The sequence below is a fragment of the Sebastes fasciatus genome, chromosome 6, assembly GCF_043250625.1.
Source record: "Sebastes fasciatus isolate fSebFas1 chromosome 6, fSebFas1.pri, whole genome shotgun sequence".
NCBI lineage: Eukaryota > Metazoa > Chordata > Actinopteri > Perciformes > Sebastidae > Sebastes > Sebastes fasciatus.
Genome location: NC_133800.1, coordinates 14,933,377 through 14,956,624, shown reverse-complemented (window position 1 = coordinate 14,956,624; position 23,248 = coordinate 14,933,377). Strand labels below are relative to the sequence as shown.

The 23,248-nt window shown below is 41.7% G+C and overlaps 1 protein-coding gene across 2 annotated transcripts in view; it reads left to right on the top strand.

Moving 5' to 3' along the window:
* The first annotated feature begins 7,702 nt into the window (after positions 1 to 7,702).
* LOC141769103 (netrin receptor UNC5C-like) overlaps positions 7,703 to 23,248 on the top strand; it is a 231,106-nt gene continuing 215,560 nt past the window's right edge. The window contains exon 1 of one of the 2 annotated variants that reach the window (XM_074637823.1): positions 7,703 to 8,206. In XM_074637823.1, the coding sequence (XP_074493924.1) occupies positions 8,083 to 8,206 (124 nt within the window). In that variant the 5' untranslated portion in view covers positions 7,703 to 8,082. The remainder of the gene's footprint in view (positions 8,207 to 23,248) is intronic. The other variant, XM_074637824.1, reaches the window with a different exon arrangement.

Genomic DNA, 23,248 nt, shown 5'->3' with positions numbered 1-23,248 from the left:
GCGTCCAAAAACATTGTCATGTTGGAACTAACGGTGCTTTGGGAGGACCGTCTGGAAGAGGCCCATGAGAGGAAGAGGAATAAGTATGAAGAGCTGGTCATCAACTGCCGCAAGCAGGGCTTGAAAGCAAAGTGTATGCCCATCAAGGTTGCCTGCATAGGTTTTGTGGGGCAATTGCTCTACAAATCCTTGAGTGCACTGGGCATCACTGGAATGGAGAGGAGAAAAGCCATGAAGAACATCACAGAGGCAGCGGAGAAAGCCTTGAGATGGCTGTGGATCAGGAGAGGAAGTCCATGGGGAGGAGCGAATCCCACCTGAACACAAGTCATGGTCTGATCAACCATGGCGGGGTCGGCCGGGCCGAGGGTGTCTGATGTTGAAAGACCCGAAAGACCTTATGATCTCAGGTTACATCACCGATGATGTGTTCAGGAACATTAAAGAGATGCATTCTATCAATCATTTTAGTGCATGTTAGTGCATGTGAGCATGAACCACTGCCTAGCTCTTGGCTGCCGCTCTGCACTGCGCTCATACGACGGTAATAGCTGATAACGCCGTATTGTGGATCATGTATGTGCATCCCTGTGCGTGTTTAATAAAACTCTAAAGGGCTTCCTTTAAGGGTACCCTTCATCAACATGTAGACATCAGAAGAGAAAACGTGCACCACACTGTCTTCACAAGTATCCGTTCAACGAATACCACTTAGTCTTTGAGCATACGTAAAGATACTTGACATTACCACAGAGAGTCACTTGATCTGTTCAGTATGAATTTCAACATCACTGAGTTGATGTTTTCGACTAAGACTTAGATCTCTTTCATGAAGCCGGCTTTGTTGCTCTCAGTCCTGCTCCCTCGCTAGTGTCTGTCTGTCTTTCTCCATCACAATGATGTCTTCATGTCCACTTATTTTCTCATTTTGTTAGCTTGTCACCATTCTTCCTATACAGTATACCCCTTATTTTATACACAAAGTGTGCCTTCAAAGTGGTTTGACCCTCTGACCGGCTCTTATTGAGCTGGAAGAGTTTTATTGGCCTTCATGTTTAATTATCACCAAAGGAATAAGATGGTATCAGACTCCGTCACGGCATGATGAAGATGAACAGAGTCCGACTCACAATCACGAAATGAACATTGCATTGATTTTCTCCATGCTTTGTTCTGCGATGTTTGTATCTTTAGACCATTACACAGATTGCAGTTATGTAAACAAATAAAACTACAAACAACATTATTTTTTTATGATAAATGTGTAATACAGTCTTTACTGCCTATGAGGTCACATGCTGACTGGGATTTTCAATTAGATTATTGTAGCTACAGCATTTTGTATTTCCTGATAAATCCTCTGATGTGTGTGTGTGTGTGTGTCTCCGGAAACAATTCAATTTGATGACTGATACATTCTCTCCTTGTCTGTCTGTCCATTTGTCTGTCCATCTGTCTGTCTGGATTGATTCACTTTTGTTCCCACGGCGATGTTGCACCCAGTGTACGGCACACAGAGCAGGTCACACAGAGCCATCTAGGGAATGAGATTGTCAGTGCTCATCACCAAACAACCCGCCAAACAACTCAAATCAAAAGTGATCTGAATGGATTGATGTTATGGACAGCGCGTTTTGCAATAGGCGGTTAGGGGATGTGCACACACACGTGCAGACTGCAGACAGAAACCCATGATTCACATGATGAAGTCTCATTTTCTCCATCTCGAAATAACACACAGATAAATCCTCCTGCAAACACTCGCTCGCGTCTATGTGTACCACCTGTGCCCCTCCTCTCCCTCGCCGCTCCTCTCTAATCCACTTGAATGTAGCTGGATATTAGATTAGAAAGTTATAGATGTGATTATTCGTCCCTGGGCACAGCCACCTATTCGCTGATTAAAATGTGAACTGGGGGCCATTATGTAACTGCTTAAAGAGATTAAACCTAGTCACCCCCGTGGGGGCCCGCTCTCTGTCATACCGCACAATAGAGATAGCACGGGAGATGGCATGCATGACGGGATATTAGTTATACCTACAGGTAGGAGGATAGAAGAGGAGAAAAGTGACAAAAAGACTAATGTTAGGAGAAGGGAGACTGGTAATGTAAGCTTGTCCCAAGTCTAACTTTCCAAGGAATTGAGTGTCTCTTTCAATATCTTCAATTAGCTCCTCTTTTGAGAAAGGATTCTGACAAAAACTCCCTCACCACACACATGAAAGTGTAACTTCAGGTTTGTTTTATGGACATATAGAACAGGTTTTTAAATATTATCATTAAAGGGATAGTTTGGGTGTTTCTCAGTGGGCTTGTATGAGGTACTTATCCATCGTAGATTTATTACTTACAGTAGTTGGCGGTCAGTATGCCTCTGGCATCGAGAAACAGACAGGAGCACTGGCAAGCGGAGTAAAGCAATACAGTGCTGTGGACGGGGACGGCAGAAAGATGCATTTTAGCCACCTCAAAGAAAGGCTCACCTAAAAAAATCATATCGGTTTAAGTGAACTCAAACTGAACTGAAAGGGAATCATATCTGCACTGTTTTTTTCATCTGAGTCTGCTGGCTTTGGAGAGAGCATAGATAAGTTTAACTTTCAGTTTCCCCGTCGGAGAGGAGAAGGAAAGGGCTGTCTGATGGCAAGATAAAGCGGTGAAAATATTTGAAATCTAGCGTACACTTAAACTGATATCATTGTTTTTAGGTGAGCCTTTCTTTTAGGTAGCTAAAATAAGTTTTTCTGCCGTCCCTGTCCACAGCACATATTGCTTTGCTCCGGTGTCGGTACTAAGCTGGGGGCACGCTGACCATCATCTACTGTAAGTAATACACTGACTATGGATAAGTTCCTCTTACAACCTCACTTCAAAACACCTAAACTATCTTTTTAACTACATTCTCAGCATGTTACACAACATTGATTGGCAATCTGAAGTTAGACTTAATTGTGTTTGGAGAACAAAAGGTGCAATGTTGGTGAGTTTGCTTTTAGTCTTTTGCTTGAGCCTGAAGCTACATTTCTGTTGCTCTTATGACAGAAAACAAGTGAACACCATGCTCCTCCACCCAAGCGAAATTTAACAGGCTGAATGATGAAAATCCGCAGTCAATGGTATCACTCAGACTGAAATATTCATAAGCCACATGCTGGTTGCTGGCTGCTCATTGTGAACCCTCTGCCAGTTACTTCTAGGAGCAGAGCATTGAGCTTCTCAACACGCATTATCAAATGACAAAGATTATCAAAAGATAAATGATGGAGCTCATTTATCTCATTTGTTTTTTTTGGAAGTGTAAATGTTTTCCATCTTACCATGATCGGTCCGACAGTGTTTCATGTTGCTAGCTAACTAGTCATTAAAACATCCCACACTCCCACGCTTACAACAGTATGTAAAGTTGCAGGACTTCTGAGATGCTTTATGCACTTTCCACACTCGACAGCGGTGGGTAAAAGCCTGCCGTCATAGAGAGGAGCGAGATGCAATAATTGTTTGAATAACGGCGCACACTTTCATACAGTCTTTTTCTCAGATGCATTCATGGTGTTGCACACACAAAAAGGCATGTCAGTAATAAGAGAGGAGCGAGAAATACCACTCTTGCTTAGTTTCCCATCTCCACACACCTGGCCAACCATGTGTCACATTGTCTGCCTCAAAAGTTACAATATTTGTTGAACAGCGCCCTACTTTTCAGATGTCAAAAGGGTGCGTGTTTGTTTGTGTTTGTGTGTGTGTGGTGGTGGGGGGTTCGGACACTGTTCAATGAGCCGACAAGCATACTGACCCCTTAAAGGAACAGTGTGTAACATTTCGGGAGATCATTTTGGAACAAACCAAACACTGGCTCTAGAGAGAGCTTTTCACATTTTTACGTTACCTGAAGACCACCGCAGTTCTCTGACGCTTGTGAAACTGTGGTCACATAACCTGCAGCGTGCAAAACCGTTGTACCGCCAGCCGCCGTCTGACTTCCGTTGCTCCTACAGTAGTGTAATTATGGTAAGGATGACATCTGAGAGAGGCAAACCAGGTTTTGCACTCGGCGACTCACGTTACCACAGTCTTGGAAAAGGGAGGAGTGAGCAGAGGGGTACTCAGTTGGTTGCAATCTGCAACCACACCACTAGATGCCGCCAAATCCTACACACTGTACCTTTAAACTGTACCCGTTTCTCACTGACTCATTCTCTCGATGACTCACTGTATGTAGACACATCTAATGGAAATTATTTGAATTTTATTATTCTGCAATCATTTTGAAGCAGATGAGTACCTGTGTCAATATACTGAGTCTTTGAAGCCATTTAAGGGAGTGAATTTGACATTTTGGGAAATACGCTTATTCACTTTCTTGATAAAAATTAGTTGAGAAGGTCGATACTGCTCTGATGTTTAAGTGTCTCCTCATCCAACTCTGGGGGGAAAAAGCCATTAAGTGTATTTTCCAAAATGTGCAACTATTCCTTTAAGGACTATCAAAACAAAAGTCTATACTGAAAATAACTGTATGGCATAATGAGGTTGTGCATTTATATATTACACTGCAAACAATAGTCTATTGATATGAAAACAGAACAAGAACCCTTTTTAAAAAAAACAAGAAAAAAGAGCTGTATATCATTAAATCTTTCACCCTCTCTTCTGCTTTATCAGGGTGGTGATATCCTCTAATGTCGTCTTCTGTCTCCCACTCTCATTATCGCTGCATCTTTGATGCTATGGGTTAGAGTCACAGGAAACCAACGCAAAACTATGTTCAACTTTCTAGATACCGTATATCTCTGTAATGATGACAAACATGAATAAAGGGACGTCGGATTGTCTTTGATGATCCTCACATTCAAAGAAAAAGGGAGATGGAGAGAGTGTGACAAAGTCCTCAGAGGGTTTAGTTAAAAGTAGAGCTGCTGGGGCAATCGGGGTAACACACACACACACACGCACACACACACACACACACACAACCTGCAATCGTTATTCTTTCAGCTTAAGTGGAAGAGTTATTCGGCATGCACATCTCCCATTCACAGCTTTTGGAAATAACAATCCAAACTGTGAAAAGCGAGGAGGAGGAACCAGATTCACATTTTAAATAACAGTTATTCTGCTTTTCCTAGAAAAGGTTGGATGCAGAATGTGCCGTAGGCCTGACCTACGAAAAGCCTTGACCTGTTAAAATCGCATTTGACTTTATGTTGAAAGAGATCACGTAGAATAAAGTTCCAGTGAATACTCTTTTGAAGAGGAGGCAAATGTCAGTTGATGTTTAAGTTTTATGCATTTGGTTTGAACTTGTAGGGGCCTCAAGCAGTGTAAGAAAAAAAAGTTTCTTTCTAACTTAAACACAATCTTAGAATAACTTGCCTGCTTGAACTGTTATGTAATACTTAAATATTACATTTAAGTCATTGGTAGTATATACATAAAGTGTATGTGTGTTGTACTGCCACATGGAACTGTGAAAACCCCTCTGCCATTGACTGTTCCTAGTGTAAGTGCTGATCCATATCCAAGTGTGCCATATGTTTCTTGTGTAACTTATTGCTTTCCCATTCCCAATAAAGTGGCAGAATAAAAAGGCTTTTACAGGTCCCTGCGGGTAGCAGCTACTTCCAGCAGTAGTCACTGAGCTGTGGGGCTGCTGTGGTGACAAATGGCACCAAGCACATATTTTACTATTGCCATTTACAATGCATGATCCGGGCGGTGCTGCTCAAATCACTGTGCAGCAACACGGTCGAGAGTTATGTTAGCTGCAAAGTGTGTGTGTGGCGAGCACCCGTACAAATATGTACAGAGGTTGTTTTGAGTTTATTCATCTGTCACTTAAATGTTTATCTTTTTCTTTGAGTAATCAGACATTTCAAGGTGACGCTGTGGTTATGGGTAGTGGTAGGAGGTAATTAAAATAGATGTTTATCATATCTGATTGTTGTAAAGATGACATCTGTGTAAACATAAATGTAGATGTTAGGGCTGTCCCGAACACAATTTTTTGGGCTTCAAATATTCAAAGGTATTCAAAGCTCCGCAGCACCATGGAGCAGGCAAGACAAGTTCTTCTGTCATTCAGCCTCCATCTCCCCTATTTCAGTGCCCGGTGCCGCTGCCGCACTATACTGTACACACACATGCACCTCTACACATAACAAACAGTGATATCCATCTGAGATTAACTAATAATAATTACTGTTGAATATGAATAAAAAATAATGTTGTGGGATTATTCTTTATTTCTTGGGATATTTTGGGATTTATACATTATTACATACTTATAAATAAAAAAATTTAAAAAAGTCTTTTAATAGTGATTTGGAGGTTGAATACCATGGCAACGGTCGAAGCTTCGAAGCATTCGGGTCAGCCCTAGTAGATGTATTGCCACATGAATGTGCTGACATAAATATGTGGAAATGTGGTAGCAGTAATACAAACCTGTGATCAACAAGATTAAAAAGGACGGCTGCTACTACACTGTGGTGAAGTGATAAATGTACATAGCTTTGTGAGTGACCTCTATTTAATGGGCATTATACAGTATATCTATATAGGTTACTGCACACAATCACCAAGACAAACTATCTATTATAAAGTGCCCTCAAATTGTTTCTTTAATCCTTTACAGTTACATGAGTTGAATTAATTGAGTTTGTATAGAAGTGTACTTATTGAACTCTGTTGTGGAGGTTTACCTTTCACACTACATCATTGTGCAGGTCCAACGCACGTGGCCGTCAGGGGGCAGACATCAGTCGGGTGAAACGTGGCTCTCTGGTTTGTTCAGCACGGGCAGCAATTAGACGCGCGCGCACACTTGCGTACACGCGCAAACAATGGATCGATACAATAGGTTAAAAAGATATACAGTGTCTGCCTAGTTTTTCTTAGTATATGTCACAAACATAAACGAGTTAATGGAGATAAAAAAACAAACAAGAAAGTGATAATCTGTCTCTGGAAAAGTCTCCAAAAGAAAAAGATGGTTTATTCTAAGCTTTAAAGGAGATAATCTACTTAATCTTAAACTACACTAATATCCATATTCAGACTTGTCATTAAGAGTTGGATGAGTGAGATTATATTTTGTATTGATGTTATTTTACACTCGCAAACAATAGATAGATACAATAGGTTAAAAAGATATACAATGTCTGCCTAGTTTTAATTTTTTTTAGTATATGTCACAAACATAAACAAGTTAAAGGAGATTAAAACATTTTTTTTTTTTTTAAATCCAAGAAAGTGATAATCTGTTTTTGGAAAAGTCTCCAAAAGAAAATGCTGGTTATTTTAAGCTTTAAAGGAGAGAATCTACTTCACCTTAAACAAACTACACTAATATCAATATTCAGATATAATAGGTTAAAAAGAAATACAATTTCTGCCTAGTTTTTTTAGTATATGTCTCAAACATAAAACAAGTTAAAGGACAAAAAAAAAAAATCCAAGAAAGTGACAATGTGTCTCTGGAAAAGTCTCCAAAAGAAAATGATGGTTATTTTAAGCTTTAAAGGAGAGAATCAATCTACACTAATATCCATATTCAGACATGTTATTAAGAGTTGGATAAGTGAGGTTATATATTTATTGTTGTTTTTTTTTTGTATGTTATTAAAGTGCGAAGCAGCAGAGTGAAGGAGAGAGGGAGAAATCTCGAGTGTGGTGTGGTAGCCAGAGGGCGGTGGCATTTCTGTCTCTGCGTAAACGGAGCGGAGTGGAGAAGGAGAAGCAGAGAGCGCACTGAGAGAGCAGAGCAGCAGAGCTTCTAGTGGCAGTCAGGCAGCGGCGCCACGGACACGAGTGAAGGGACCCCGTGGCTGTTTCCACCACCTCTCTCTCTCTATCTCTCTCTCTCTCTCTCTCTCTTCTCACAGCTTAACCTGTGCGCCTTTTCTCTCACACGGACTTCGGGACTAGAGGCGATATACACTCACCCACCTTTTTTTTGGTGTTTTTTTGGGACTTGATTTATCAGCAGACCCTGAGGAGGTGGAGGTGGGGAGGAGGTGGTTCTCGTTTCCCCTCACCGTGGACCAAGGAGTTGTGTGTGTTTTTATTATTGCTTGTATAATGGGGAAAAGTGGCCAGAGAAGAAGTGGAATAGGACATTGCAGCTTGGTGAGGATGTGCGCCACGCCGAGGATCCTCCTGCTTCTCCTCCTCCTGGTGCTCGCACACCGAGGAGTCGCCCAAGGTAAAAGGCTGTCTTTAAATACACTTTAATTGTTGTCAGAGCGATGGAAAGCTTTCTTTCTTTCCTTCACTGCCACCGAGATGCGGCTGTGTGGTTGTGGCTGCATGCCTGGTATAGTAGGCGAGGGAGGCAGAAGTAGAGCTCCTGCAAAGGATGGCTTACTTTTTCTTTTTTTTTGTGTGTGCCGTATTTCCATTTAAATTGATGCTGATGAGGAGGCTGCTTTACGGTCAGCGTCTTAAGGTGTAAACCATGGAGATATGTGCGCATTTCACTGCCTGCTTTAAAGCGTGCAACTGAAGCACATCACCACGTTTCCCTCCTCCACTGATAAGCTAATTAATTTATTGAAAAATCCGCGTATAAATGTGAGAAATGATGGGTATGACTGCAACAAAAACTCCCCCAAGTCCCTGTCGGAATTGTGAACAGCGCAGTGATTTCTCGTCTGTCTGGACTATATTAATGGGTTGAATCAGCTCCGAGGTTGCAGTTAGATTCAGGTGTAAAACTGAAGGACAGTGACTTCTTCTCCTTCTTTTTCTTCTTGGACTCCACGATTAGCCGACTTTAATGTCTCATTGCAGAGCACTTCGCCAAACACAGAGGCGACGCTCCGCTGCTCCGATTGGAAAATTGATCAGAAGTCACAAAACACTCGCAGCCGCCAGAAAAGCGTATAGAGGCAATTATAGGCTACAAAGATCACAACAAAAACCAGGAGTCCTCAGAAGAAAATGCGCTGCAAAACATCAAGGTTGAAGCTGAAGATTGAAATGCATTAAACTCACCATCATTAGCTTATACAGACAGAGAGCTCTCCATATATCAGTATATATAGAGGCTGTTGAAATGATACGGTGTTTATTATTAATAATACCTTGGTGAAGTATACCGGGCATATTAAAGTGATATTTCTGAAGAGTGACATCCACACAACAGCTGGTGTTTGTGGAGAATATGCAGGTGTTGTAAGAAGCAACTTTATACCATTTTTATTTTCATTTAAAAGCTCTGTGAGATTGTAATAGTCTGCTCCGGCACCTTTCTCTCTCACACACTCTGTGACCTCCTCATGTAGCTAGAACTTCATTAATGTTCATCCAAAAGCATTAATGTCCAAATCCTTTTGTTGTTTCAACCAAGTTGCTTAATTCACCACTTTCTCCTGCGTGGCCCCAAGTTTGACCTTCTAACAGTCACTTATGGTGGGTTTAATCCCCTATTATAGTCTATAAGTATAATATTCTAATATCCTATGAGGACTCGGTGTCGCTTTAATCTTCAGCCTCCCATTATATAACTAATATTCCACGCGAAAGCCTTTTAGAGGATACAGTTAGTTGCCCCTAGTCCACACCAGAACGCAGTCAGTAAATTGATATTGACGTTACTGATTGGCCTACGGTTTTTGTGCTGAATTTGGGCTGTAATTGGACATGATGTTGCCGCCACCTTTCTCTCGTTGCCCCGGGGAACAACATTTCAGCAACACCCACCAATATTCATTATGACCGTTCTCTATTGGTTTACTGTTAAATCAATACATTGCAATTTAGGGACATGATTTGAGTAGGCTTTCGCCCACCGCCTCTGATAGATTGCACCTTACCACTCCATTTGACTTTGGTAGAGAAATCAGATAATTGGAGAGTAAAACTGTTTGTGCTTTTCAGGAAGATGAAGCTCCTCAATCTTTGCACACTCCTGGAAACTGCAGTTTTTTTACCTAATTTGTGCGTTCATTTTATATTTCCCCTCTCCCTCTTAGTTTTTCTGTTATGTTCCTGTGTGTTATTTCTCTGTACCCTAACAACTTGCCTCGTGTCTCTGAAGTTGGCTCTTTGTGTGCGAGGAGTCACTCCATTAGTTGTTCTATTGAATGGGGCAAAACACACAAACACATTGACCTAACTGTGGGGGAGTGGGTTGCTTTGTGTACATAGCTGATCCTCTCTGTGCATCAGGGCTGGATTCAATTCCCCAGTCCATTCAGGTAGAGATTTCCCTTCAAATTACAGACTGCGTTTCTGTGGGGCATTTTGTTTTTGAAATGGAAAACACAAATAGTTGTTTTAACCAAATGATTATGCCGTTAAGTTCTGCTCATGCATCATTGAGTGTCTTATGGCCAGTCGTTGCCTCCAGTTTAACGCCGCTGCAAAGTATGTGGTTTGGTGTGGCTTAATAGCTGAGTTTGTTTTCGAGGTCGTGACTAATGATGTTCAAGATGAGGTCTGTGGAAAGGATGCTGGCAAATCAAATAATAATGAATGATGAGAACCCTCAAATATTTAAAATCTTCAGATGTTTTGGGAGCACTAATCCCACACATAATGGATCAAATCCAAGTTGTTCTACTTTACATCCAGGTCTCTCTTATTTTAGCACTTAGTCATTTAATCTGGCATGTAGACCTCTTTCTCCTAGCTTTGCAGTGCTATAGGAACTGTGTTACACTATGGAAAAGTCTCTTACAGGCAGACACACACATGTGCCCTTACAATGAGAGAGGAGAGTGTTAGTTGAGATCCTCTAATGCCGGGTTGAGTGCATGTTGTCCGCCTTCCAACTAAGCCCCACCCTCGAGCCTCTTGGCCTATTAAAAAGCCATTAGCTAAGCCCCCTTACATTTGATCTGGAATGAATGGGTGTCAAGATCACCCTACAAAGTCTGAAAAGTCCCCTTGTTTATTATGATGACTAAGCTGCAGTGTAACCAGGTGCTACAGTCCAGCTGCTACACGGTGTTAGTGTGAAACATTTAGTGTGTTTTTGCGTTACACACAGTGGGCTACCTCCAGGTCTGAGAAGTGAAGCCAATGCTGAAGTGCCTTAAACTTGCATTCTTTCTAACAGCCAGCAGGGGGCGACTCCGCTGGTTGCAAAAATAAGTCTGATTGTATAGAAGTCTATGAGAAAATGAGCCTAATTCTCACTTGATTTATTACCTCAGTAAACATTGTAAACATGAGTTTATGGTCTCGATCGCTAGTTTCAAGTCTTCTTCAATACAGCATGATGTTCATTTAGTAAATTATGGTCCCATTTAGAGTCAAATAGACCATAAAAACAGGGGATGCTTTAGGGCGTGGCTATTACGGCGTTGTCCAGTCTGGGAGTTCTCCGTGTTTTGTCTTAGAGCTTTAACCCTTTTCACAGCGTGTTTTCAGTTCAGGAAAGTTAATGACTTAGCTCCACCCTCACGTGTCACTTCTGGTTGCAAAAATCAAGATGTCGACGGCCAAAATGCCAAACTCGAGGCTTCAAAACGGCAGTCCACAAACCAATGGGTGACGTCACGGTGACTACGTCCACTTCTTATTTACAGTCTATGGTTACACAGCCCCTGCAGTTGCCGTCACTTTAGATTCCACAGTTTGGCTGTCGGGTTTCTGGTTACAGACGCTCATATTTCTGCAGCACGTCGTGTTTCAGCTCGGAAGCACTTTTTTTTAAAATTGAACACAACACATTTATTCTAGGATGTTTTTCTTTCACTTTGTAGGTGTGTGAATCCGGTGTTGCAGAGTTGTATAGAAAGTGCTCACAAGAGGGGTGTGTGAGTGTGTGATTATGAACTTGGCAGCTTAGGGATGTTCTCAGAGAACTCCTGTGGTGTGTGTTTCTGTGCACACATGTGTGCCAGAATGTCTATATGTGGGAGATTGTGTGATTTTGTACATGTGTGTGTCAACTTGGCATCGTAACGGTGCTCCAGCAGAGCTTACATTGTTACGTGTGTGTGTGTGTGTGCGCGCGCGTGCACGTTCTTGGCATTATGATATTGCCAGAGCTCCCATGCTGTCTCCCATTATGCTCTGATCCTGTCCCATGGTGCACTGCAGCCATCCAGGGTTCAGTGCTTGTGGGGGGACAACTGGGAATTATTGGAACAAAATTGGCCAATTTGATTGGCTGCGCCGCTCAAGCCAGTACAATGCGATTGGCCGAGCAGATTTTATGTGGTAAAATTTGATGCTGTTTCTGTATCGGGGTGAGAGAGGGGGAGATAGAGAGAGTGAGAGAGGGGGAAGGATGAATGGACGAGGAAGGGAGAGATCTCTCTGGGTGGTTTGTACCAGCTTTGATCACTCCACTAGGACTTGACAAGCTGACTGACTGCCACACACACACACACACACACACACACACACACACACACACACACACACACACACACACACACAAAGAACACACAGCAAGATATTTCTGCGGTCAAACAATGCTGCATTCTGTCTGCATTCTCTGCGTGTGTGTTTGTGAGCGTATAGTGCTCGGTGTGTGTGTGTGTGTGTGTGTGTGTGTGTGTGTGTGTGTGTGTGTGTGCTCAGACGTTCACAGGAGTGTGTGAAAGGAAGTCTTTGACTGTGTCTGGGGTTGTTTTGTATAGAAGACCCTCCTGCTGCTAGCAGCAGCCGAGTGATGGCAGATTTCCCTCACCCTCTCTGCCTTCTTTTTAATTTTTTTTTGTTCATCCTTGCTTACTCATCCTTACATTTCATAGACTCTATACTTTAAGTGTGACCACCGATGATACATTTTTCCACCCACCTTTTCTCTATCTCTATCTCTATCCTCCAGTCCGCGTCCTCTGTTCGCAGCTTGAATGGATTTCACTGACCTTTTTTTCCTCTCCTTGCCTGTGGCCTTGCATGTTCATCCATTCACTCAGTCGATTTAATGTTGGACTGTGAAAACGCTGGATCTTGTGCTTCCACCTCCAGTTGTGTGCATCTTATACACGGTTTACTTGGAACACATGGCAATTACAGCTCGTCCTATTCCAAGAATCAAGAGCCCGAACGTGGGTTGTTTGTGTAGCGGCAGAGCATTTTTGCAGGCATGTTTTTTTTCTTTGAGGAAAGCAGAGATGAAATCCGATTTAGAAGGCGCAAGTGTGGTTTTCAAAAGGCTGTGTCAACAAAGTGCGTCACACCGCTTGCACCATTTACTATCTCTCACTCTCCGCGGGGGAAAACCCGGGATGTAACATAAGAATGCGTCCCTCTGTGTGTGTTTGTGCGTGCGTTTGTGTCCATGAGCGTGCATGTTTACTAGAGAGACGGGCTGAGATGTAGAGAAAAGAGTAAAAAGACAAAGGAGAAGCTAAATGTTCTGAAACTGATTCCCAGCGTCTCCTGCTGTCAGGCCTAATTCCTTCTAGAGTTTCATGTAAAGATCTGGAATTATGAATTTTTCATGGCCTGTGAAACCTAAGGTCTCATTTGGGGCTCTCATTTCCAGGCTTTTTGTTTTAGTTAGTTGTGTGTGTGTGTGGGGCGGGTGTTCTGAGAGAACGCCGTTTGTTCCCAATCAATGGCCTACTATATAGTTCCCACGGGTCCCATGCAGTCCTGCACTGCAAAAAATTATAAACCTATTCTTAATCACCGATTTAAATGTTTTCTTACTTCTCTATTTTTAAAGTTACATTATTAAACCACACTGCCTTCACGCATTCAGAAACACAATGCAATATTATAGTAAATGAGGTACTACATCATTATTATTGGAAGAAATTCACATTGTCATTAGGGGTGTAAGAAAATATCGATACACATGAGTATCGGGATATTATGTTGTGCGATACTGTAACGATTTTTATTAACCTCTTACAAATCTTGACAGCCCGCCGTCGGGCTCGGTTGCTTTTCGATCTTTCGGAGGTTGTAACAGGCTCAGGTTTTAAAGCTAGAGTGAAGTTACTGGCATCGTATGAAACTAGAAAAACCCAACGACTGCATTGATACCAATCATGTCATACTAGCTTGTCAAGAAGGAGCCTAAATAATGCTCAAAAATTATGCAAAATTTTGGTGAGGAAAAACGGGCATGGCAATTTACAAAGGGGTCCCTTGACCTCTGACCTCAAGATATGTGAATGCTAACGGGTTCTATGGGTTGCAGTTTGGGGCAAAAACATGTAGCTTTTTGCATGCAGTATACATTTGTTGTTTTTAGCAACTTGTTTTGCTTTTCTGCTTATTCTAAAATAGTGTATTTCTGGTGTCTAAAATTAGATGTGAAAAAATCGCAATATATCGCCTTTCTTACAGTATCGCAATATATCGAATTTTACCCCAGTATCATGATAAGGTTGGGTCAGATTCTTGCAAATACACAGCCCTAATTATCATGGAATAGTTAACAGGAAAAAAAATGATTTTCATAAAGCTAAATCTGAATCCTCTTGCAGTCATTTTTTGCAGCCTGCTGTAGGGAGAGACTGGGCGTCTTTGATTCCCATAATAAACAGTTGGGCTCAGTGAACCGATGCCACCGAGTGCCAGGCCACAGATTTTTGTTCTGTCGTCCATCGTCTCAGTTCCTCTTTCCTGTCATTTGTCCCCATTTCTCTCACTCTCTCTGTTCCGCTTTCTCTCCTTCCCATCTGCCACCTCTGACATTCTGTTTGCCTCTCTCACTTTTAGCTCTCTTTTATTATTCTCTGCTTCTGCTACTGTCTCTCGCCACTCTGTCCCTTTTCTCTAGTTAGATTTACACTGCTTAATTAGAGTGTGGCCCAAACAGTGGACATATTGTTGTGCATCTGAACGGGGCCCACAACCAGCGGGACATTATGTGTTTGTGATTGGTCACAGAAACATGGTGGAAACACACACACACACACACACACACACACACACACACACACACACTGGTCCAATACAGATAGATGGAAGGAGAAAAGGGAAGGGAATAAGGAGACAGGTAGAGAAATGGAGCATGCCAGCTGCTCTCCATTGAAACCTCACCCCGTATCTCTTTTTTTAAGGCCTTGCCTCTATCCGCAGCCGGCAGCTTAGGCTTTTCATGGTCTATATATTCTTTTTATTTGATACCGTAAAACCTCCAGTAAATAGCCCGGGCTGGGTTACTTCCCTCAAAACACAATGTGAAACACACTGCGCTTATTGAAGACAAGCGATTACCGGAGACACTTTTTTTTCCTTTCTGTGTGTGAAGAAACCAACTTCTGCCTCTTCAGCTTAATCCCCCTGTCCCTTCCCGTGTCGGTCTCTGACACTTTGTTTGGATTTATGCCAAAGTACCAATCTGCTGCGTCTCCAGATTTTTTGCTCATGGCACTCATATTAAAGACAGGCTGCAGATTTTGGGGATGTATGTGTAGTTTTTAAAGTATCACAGATTTCTGCAGTGCTTTATGGGCTGCAGCGCTGCACAGGTGTCGCTCCTTAAATACACACACACACACAAATGCAAAGGCGACACATTTCTAAGTGCGTGTGCTCGAAAGAACAATTCCTCGAGTGCAGACACACGACCAGCAGATGGGTGCTTTGGCTGAGTGGTGTGTTTGTGTGAGCGAGAGAGTCTTATTTGTGTCACCATGAATATGTAATTAATCTGCCATTGAGAGAAGGCGACATGCCTCAGCAGGGGGTCCACGAGGCGGGGACCCCGGCTCCTTTTTCTTTCCACTGAAAGCGTGTTATGGGCATTGTCCTGTATAGAGAGAGTGAGAGGGAAGGAGGGATGAGGTCAAGAGAAGAAACTGAAGAGAAATGGAGAGAGTGAATAAAGAGAGGGGAAAGAACTAAAGGGGAAGGTGTTTTTTTTTCTTTTTTTTTGGTGGAGAATTTGACATTCACGCTCCTTTTTGATAGGAAACAAAGCTACACTGTAAAAGCCCATTCAACTCCTGGTTGAGAGAGGATTGGGGAGAGGAGGAGGAGGAGAAGGAGGGAGGGAGCGAGCAAGCAAGCAAGCGGGCTGAGCGGCGTTGGGAAGCCGCCTGAAGGATTAGTCTTTCTCTTCTTCGTATCTTTCGCCACTACATTCTCTCTTCCTTTGTAACTCTTTTTCCTCTCCTGGTCTCCTTTCCACATCCCCCCCATTTTAGCCATTTTTCCTTCTCTCTCACTCTTTCTTGCTCCCTCAATCCAACCCCTCCCTTCCTCACCCCCAACAGTAACTCTTTTCTTTCCCCCCTCTCTTTCTCTCTCTCTCTCTCCCTCTCTCTTCGTGCCAAAACTGTCTGGTAATCTAGTGGTCCATCTGAAGGAATATGCAAAAACCTGAAACCATAATTACTATAATCACCACTGTAACTTTTTACCTCCTAGGCTTACGTCTGCACTTTGCACACGTGCGTGCACACACACGCGCACACACAAACACACAAGAGTTGTGCCTGTTTTGAAAGAGTACATTGTAATTCTGTAGGTTGCCGTGAAAAAGGGGATTTAGCATGTCTTGTGAAAAGGTTTTCGGTTGCCTGTTCTGCTGCTGTAGACATGATGTAATTTACTGTAGTGTACCCTGTGTAGGCTTAGGAAAAACAAGAGACTAAAACACGCGCACACACACACACACACACACACACACACACACACACACACACACACACACACACACACACACATGCACAGGCAGGCAAGAATGCACAAAATTGACAGAAACGCTGTTACATTCAGTTAGAGTTTATTGTGCATGATCGGTACAAAGGCGCACACACACACAGGAACACACTGCGTACTGTATGCTTGCATATGGTACAACAAGTCCATTCACTTCATTTTGGCTTCACACCGGCTGTAATAAGGAACCCAGTATATTTTACTCGGCGGGTGACAAGATTACGTGTAAGCAGTTTGCTTTGATTCATTTGAGCACAGCGTTCTAAAGTGGCTAATGAATATGGGCAGTACATTGCTGAGAAGGCGCGTTTGTGTGTCCGTTGTGTGGATGAAATATCACATTGTTATTTTCCAGAATTATCCATGCACACAGCGCTTTTTTTTTCTCCTCTCCTCCTCCCCCAGAGGAGCACAGGTAGGAAGGCACTGTAGGTGGAGAGAGAATAATGACTCTCCACTGTAAAAATCTTGCTTCCTGAAATCTTTTGTTCTGCAGGGGAAAGAAGTGATTGTATAGGGGTGAAAGAGGCAGGGAATCAGAAGAGCCAGGCAGAGGCAATGCTGAACGAGTGGGAGGATAGTTACTTGGATATTGGGACATCAAGCACGGCAGCGAGATAGGGAAAGACTGCGGGGTTAGTAATTAATCACAGAGAGGGAAGAGATTTGATGAAACATAACAGTGAAAAAGGGATGACTGAATAATTTCACTCCACTTGAATTTATACTGTAGTCATACAGGGGCTTTGGTGTTTGCATCACCCTGTTTGGGCCTCTAGAGGTCTGAGGCAACTCTGATACAGACTCGTTGTAAGTGTTTATTGGTCAGATAATGAGGACGAAAGACGACCGTGCCAACACTGTGAAACTGAGCTGTATTTCGAATACAGATAGATACAGTAGCTGTGAGTTGAGCTGACAGTATACAGCACTGATTTCTAGTATTCTTTGTGTGCGTCTGTGATTGAGAAAGACATTCAGAAGCCCCTTTTTTCCCAATCTTGTACAAAACTAGCTGCTCCACTAGCCCGATCGCATAAAAAGGCGTTTAAAGCAAGACAAAAGCGTGCAATAAGCCATTCTTGCTTTACATGTAGGTGTGCCAAATTTACGCCATGTAGTCTGTTACTTACTGCAATGTCAACGCATCCACGCAAATATGCTACATTCAGAGCCAGTGACGTAGAATAAAAAAGTGAGAAAGACCGCTTATGGTGGGTGGGAGGCAAGGTTGATGGGTCCAACAAACACAGGACTTTCAATCAGGAGGCCGGTGTTCGAGACTGGTGTTTTGTTTTGTAAGTTATGATAGTGACAAAGGGTGACTTGTTTTTTTAGTGATGTTTGTGCCATGTTTTCTGTACTTATGCTACATTGTTTCCGTACTTATTTTAAGGCCAACCATGACGTTTTTCCGAAACCTAACTAAGTAGTTTTTTTTTGCCTAAACCTAAGTGAGTGGTTTTGTTGCCCCCTGTTGGTAACTGCACCTTCATAAACATGTGTAATATTCACACCTTAGTGAGGCAAAACGTGACACGCTATCCTCTGGTGGACAGGCTGGTCTATTAAACGCCGTGGTGTAATACCAGGTTGGCCCCTCACATTGCACTCAAACTGAACCGTTAACACTGTAATGTCAAGGTTTACTTTGCTCTATGAGTAGAGCTACCTCTGGACCAAAAACGAGACTTGGCTTGATATGTAAACAGAAAAGTTAGCTTGCCTTGGTCTGTGAAGAAAGTTACTCAAAGAGAAAGCTACCAGTTGTATCGGAGGGTTTGCTTGATAAATACTGTATCAGTCTGTTGTCTGGGTTTGGCTGCTTTTGTTTCTGCATGAAAAGAGAGAGTGAATTTATTCATCACTTGTTGCCAAAGTCAGACTGAACAGAATAGATCCTGCTGGTTCTACTTCGACATTACGATGGTGTGCACTTCATACCTTGTGTTTTATTGCATGCTTTTGGATGTCTTTGTTTGGTGTGCAGAGCTTGTTATGCAGGTTTCCCCTACAGGGAAATCACTTTAATATTGAGTGAAATAAGAAAGGTGCAATATATGAATATAAACACGACAGGTCACTCTGGTATTGGTATCATATTGAAGGGAAAATGCACAGAGACTTTTGAGAACAACCCTACTTCATGTGCACAACAGATTCTTTAAAATACAGTATATAAAACCTGGCCATCTGGATAAGCATCATTAATAAAACATGCAATATATAAGTGGCAAATTATATCATTCATATCTTTTTATTTGACAGAGTTGGATTAAAAATCAGTTTAGATTAAAATCTGATTAAAATGTGTATTTCATTTTTGATTGTTGCAAATTTCCATTTATTAATATAACAGTTAAGGCACTAAAAGCCTTTTATATGGTAACTTAAATAATCCAGAGAGTCAACTGCTTGCCACCAACTTTAATAAGCACAGAGTCAGCTGCTGGTGCAGATAATCAGATGTTACTTTTGGGGAAAGACCGTTTCCAAAGAGGCTTAAATTAAATGGGGTGATGATGAGGTCAATGGATTAAGGCTTTAAAGTTGTTTTGAATGATTGAGAGATTTAAGATGTCCTCTCCCACAGTGTCTCTCCAACCTCAGAGTGAAATCCAGGTTTTATTACGGGTGACTCAGCAGCGCAGCTATAAAAGTACGGACCTACTGACTTGTTTTGTGCAGTTGTTTATAGCATGTTTCAGATACGCTTTGTTTTCATTGATTCTCTCCCACACAGACTTTGTGTGTGTGTGTGTGTGTGCGTGCTAACTTGTTAGCTGCTCCTCTGATCTGAGCCCTCTGGCTCTCCGGGCTGTATTGTCTTACAACATTTATTGATGTTTATTGAAAATAAACCTTTGGATTGAGCCTAAAAAAATCTCTCTCTTTCACTCCATCTTACTCCCTCTGCTTATGGTGTTTTATATTTCCATCCCCAAGGATTTCTGTAAGGCTTAAGGCTCATCATGGCCTGTACAGTAGTAGTCTTGAATTTCACAGCTTTTTTTTTTTTTTTTTTTGCTCATCATGCTGTTTCTTGTAGGTCAGTTGAATTTAATACAGTTTTCGACACGACAGCCCTTTACTATGAAGTGCCATTTTGGTGCTAATATTTTGGTGTTGAAGAAGATTAATTATATGCACATCACGTTGGTGCAAGGCTATCAGAACAGCGGCAGTAAAGAAAAAGGTAACGCCTGCACACCACTCCTCTTTTTATTGACTATGTTTTGATCCTGCTTGGATCTTTGTCAGGTCAAAGTGCTAATATTTTGGTGACCATTTATTCTTAAAAGGACAGAAGCTTTGGATTTAATCTTCTTTTGTGTATGTGCGATATGATGTTAAATAGAGTAATCCACTATGCTGTCATTTATTGTCTTGGAATGACAGTTTTGAGATCCTAAATCAGTGGATGAACATGACATGATGAAGGGATGACATGATGAAGGGATGACATGATGACACTAGTTTGTTCCCCACTGAATTTTTAGATCACATGAAAAAAAATCACACTTTTATTAATAGTCAAAGTCAGGATTTTTAAAAGAAATCAGGAAAAACATTAACATTGTGTTTATTTAATGTTTTCCATATGATTTTTATTTTTATATCAATATTCAACTTGTTTTGAGATCACACATACCAAATCAAAGTTTTCTGAGATACAGACATTTTTCTTACCATAGTATTATGGCACATGGGACATTTCTCCAAAAATATGATGAAGTCTATTGCAAAAACAGTATGTGCCCAAAGATAGATATATTATGATAAGAAAAATTCACTATTCAGCCAAGCAGTTTGACCAATTTTGAAAATGTCTTCACATTTTGTGCTGATGCAAGTCCAGAGACTACCATGCAGGCAGAAATGGGTTAAAGCTCATTGAATGTCCCATTGATTCACTCCGACATTTAAACTTACATCTATCAATACACATCCTTAAAACGAACCAACACTTGTTTAAATCAAAGATGGACCACATCTGACACATTGTTCATGAAATGTTGAGGTATCCCATCATTATCTGTGTTTTTGGGAAGATGGGGATTGGCGCTCCCTGCTGTGATCTGACAGCTGATGAAATCCAGATGAAATTTTACATGGAAGTCGCACAGACACGGTCGCACTGAGAAAAGTTTTGTAATGGCACAGCATGAAGAAGTGAAACTAAGGATACATTGGACCCCAGATATGTAAGAAACATTCCCTCTTTCAAAAGCTATCTGTATATTTATAATTCTTCACTCTTTAGTAAGTAAAAACAAGAAGAGAGTAAAGAAATACAACAACTGGAACCATGTCCTGGTCTTAGCCAGTCTTTTCCCATTGAATTTGCAGTGCTACTTTGATGTTGTAAACAACTAAGTCATAATGAGGAACACTGTTTTGTTCCGTCTGAAGCAGCACTGCTTTTAATCAGGAGGGTGTGGACGTATTGTTTTTGTTGCATTTTATCTCATATTATTTTGGGTCTGGAACATCAGATAGGTCTTTTTCTTGCACTTGTTAAACTAAGTTGTCTATCTTTAGAAGAAAAAAGTTGGTAATAACAAGTATGCAGAGGCTTCTTTTTTTTTTAAAACAAATGAGCTGGTTTGGATGATGTAGTCCTGTAGTCACTTTCCCTAATGAAGGGAATGAACGCCCTCTGCAGATGATTAAATTCAAATTAAAAGTATTGCAGTCAAGTGAGCACATTTTACATAAAAATAGAATTTACTTAATTTCATTGTCGTGTTGATTTTTTAAAGAAAATCTTTTCTACCACTTAAGCACTTTGTCTTTACTTGTCAAAGTGAAAAATGGTCTGTTTTGTGTTTGGACATTTTTGCTCGAGCAATTGTTTCTTGTTTGTGGGTGTGAGCTCTCACTGTGGCTTTTGAGTCTTCATGCAGTTTTGGGGGGCCCACACAAACACACTTTATTTCATTCTCAGCACACAACAAAGCCACAGCTTAGCTGTCTTTTCACAAAAACAATAGAGAATATCTCTTCCTGATCGTCCCAGCAGTGAGGAAAGTTCATTTTACACAACTAGCAGAGCCCACAATTTAATGAAATACATCAAAAGATCACAATGAACCGCAGGTGTTTCATATCTGAGGCTGTGATCCAGCACATTTCAGATGGGGGTTGGACTCAACTGTTCACCTCACACAGATATTCGTGCTTTTTTGTTGTCCCTTTTTACTTTTTTTCTGTTGCCATCATCATCATCATATCCCCGAGGCACAGCTGGTGTAGTGGTGCAGTAACGGTTTTCAGCACACAAACTGGCTCACTGTCCAACGACATGTGGCTCAATTGGGCTGCCAATACTGGGAAAACACACGCACACACACACACACACACACACACACACACGTACACACAGAGTATACTAAGGGGCAAGTGTCTCTGCCCTGTTGAACACTAGCATACATGGGGGTTTCCAGACAGGGCAGCCAACGCACGCACATACACACGCATGCAAATACACATACACACACACACGCACAGACACACACACATATATGCATACACACACACATAATGGCAGTGAATGGATAGTTTGGCAGTTAAAGTAGAAGTGTGGATAGACACTCTGTCTCCATATGCAGTAGCTGTTGTGTTCTTGGCAGGTGTGGTATACCCTGTCACTCTTTTGGACCGTGTCTGATATTTTGGCAGTTGGGAGTTTCAGAAGGGCGGGAAAAGCCACCTGTACTGTTGTAGCGATCCATTATCCTCAAAGTTTAATGCCTAATTATGTTTCGTACCAAATTTGTTCAAACTCTTCTTTGAAGTTTTAGGTATCAAGCCGTGGGCAACCTCCGGTTCTGAAAAGTGAAACCAATGCTGAAGTGCCTTAAACCTGCATTCTATCTAAAAGTCAGCAGGGGGCGACTCCTCTGGTTGCAAAAAGAAGTCTGATTGTATAGAAGTCTATGAGAAAATGACCCTACTTCTCACTTGATTTATTACCTCAGTAAACATTGTAAACATGAGTTTATGGTCTCAATCGCTAGTTTCAAGTCTTCTTCAGTACAACGTGATGTTCATTTAGTAAATGATGGTCCCATTTAGAGTCAAATAGACCATAAAGCAGGGTATGCTTTAGAAACGGGGCTACGTTGTGATTGACAGGTCGCTAACATAGCACTATCCGTGTTTTCCTCTTACAACTTTAACCCTTTCACAGTGTTTTTTGTTCATGAAAGTTAATTGTAACATTTTGGTCGCCTAAAAATGTCTTATTCAGAGTTCGGTTGTACTTAGCTCCACCCTCTGGTTACAAAAAAACAAGATGGTGACGGCCAAAATGCCGAACTCGAGGCTTCAAAGTGGCAGTCCATAAACCAATGGGGGACGTCACGGTGACTACGTCCACTTATGGTATCAAGGTTGCCTGGAGATAGGCTATATATTACATCTTACAGTAAGTTCCCTGATCTTAAAGGCGTGCTGCAGTGCTTAGTATTCCCCTTGTATAAAGTCTGGGGACTCACAGGAGACAGATGAAAAAGAAGAAAGAAAGAAAAAGAAATGAATAACCTTAATGACATCATCTGGCTTATTTTTTCAAATTTTGGAAATGTCCCCCCCAGAGAGCACAGATTATACAGCTGTTTTCACAGGCTGAGTAGTTCTCCTTGTGACAAGTCAA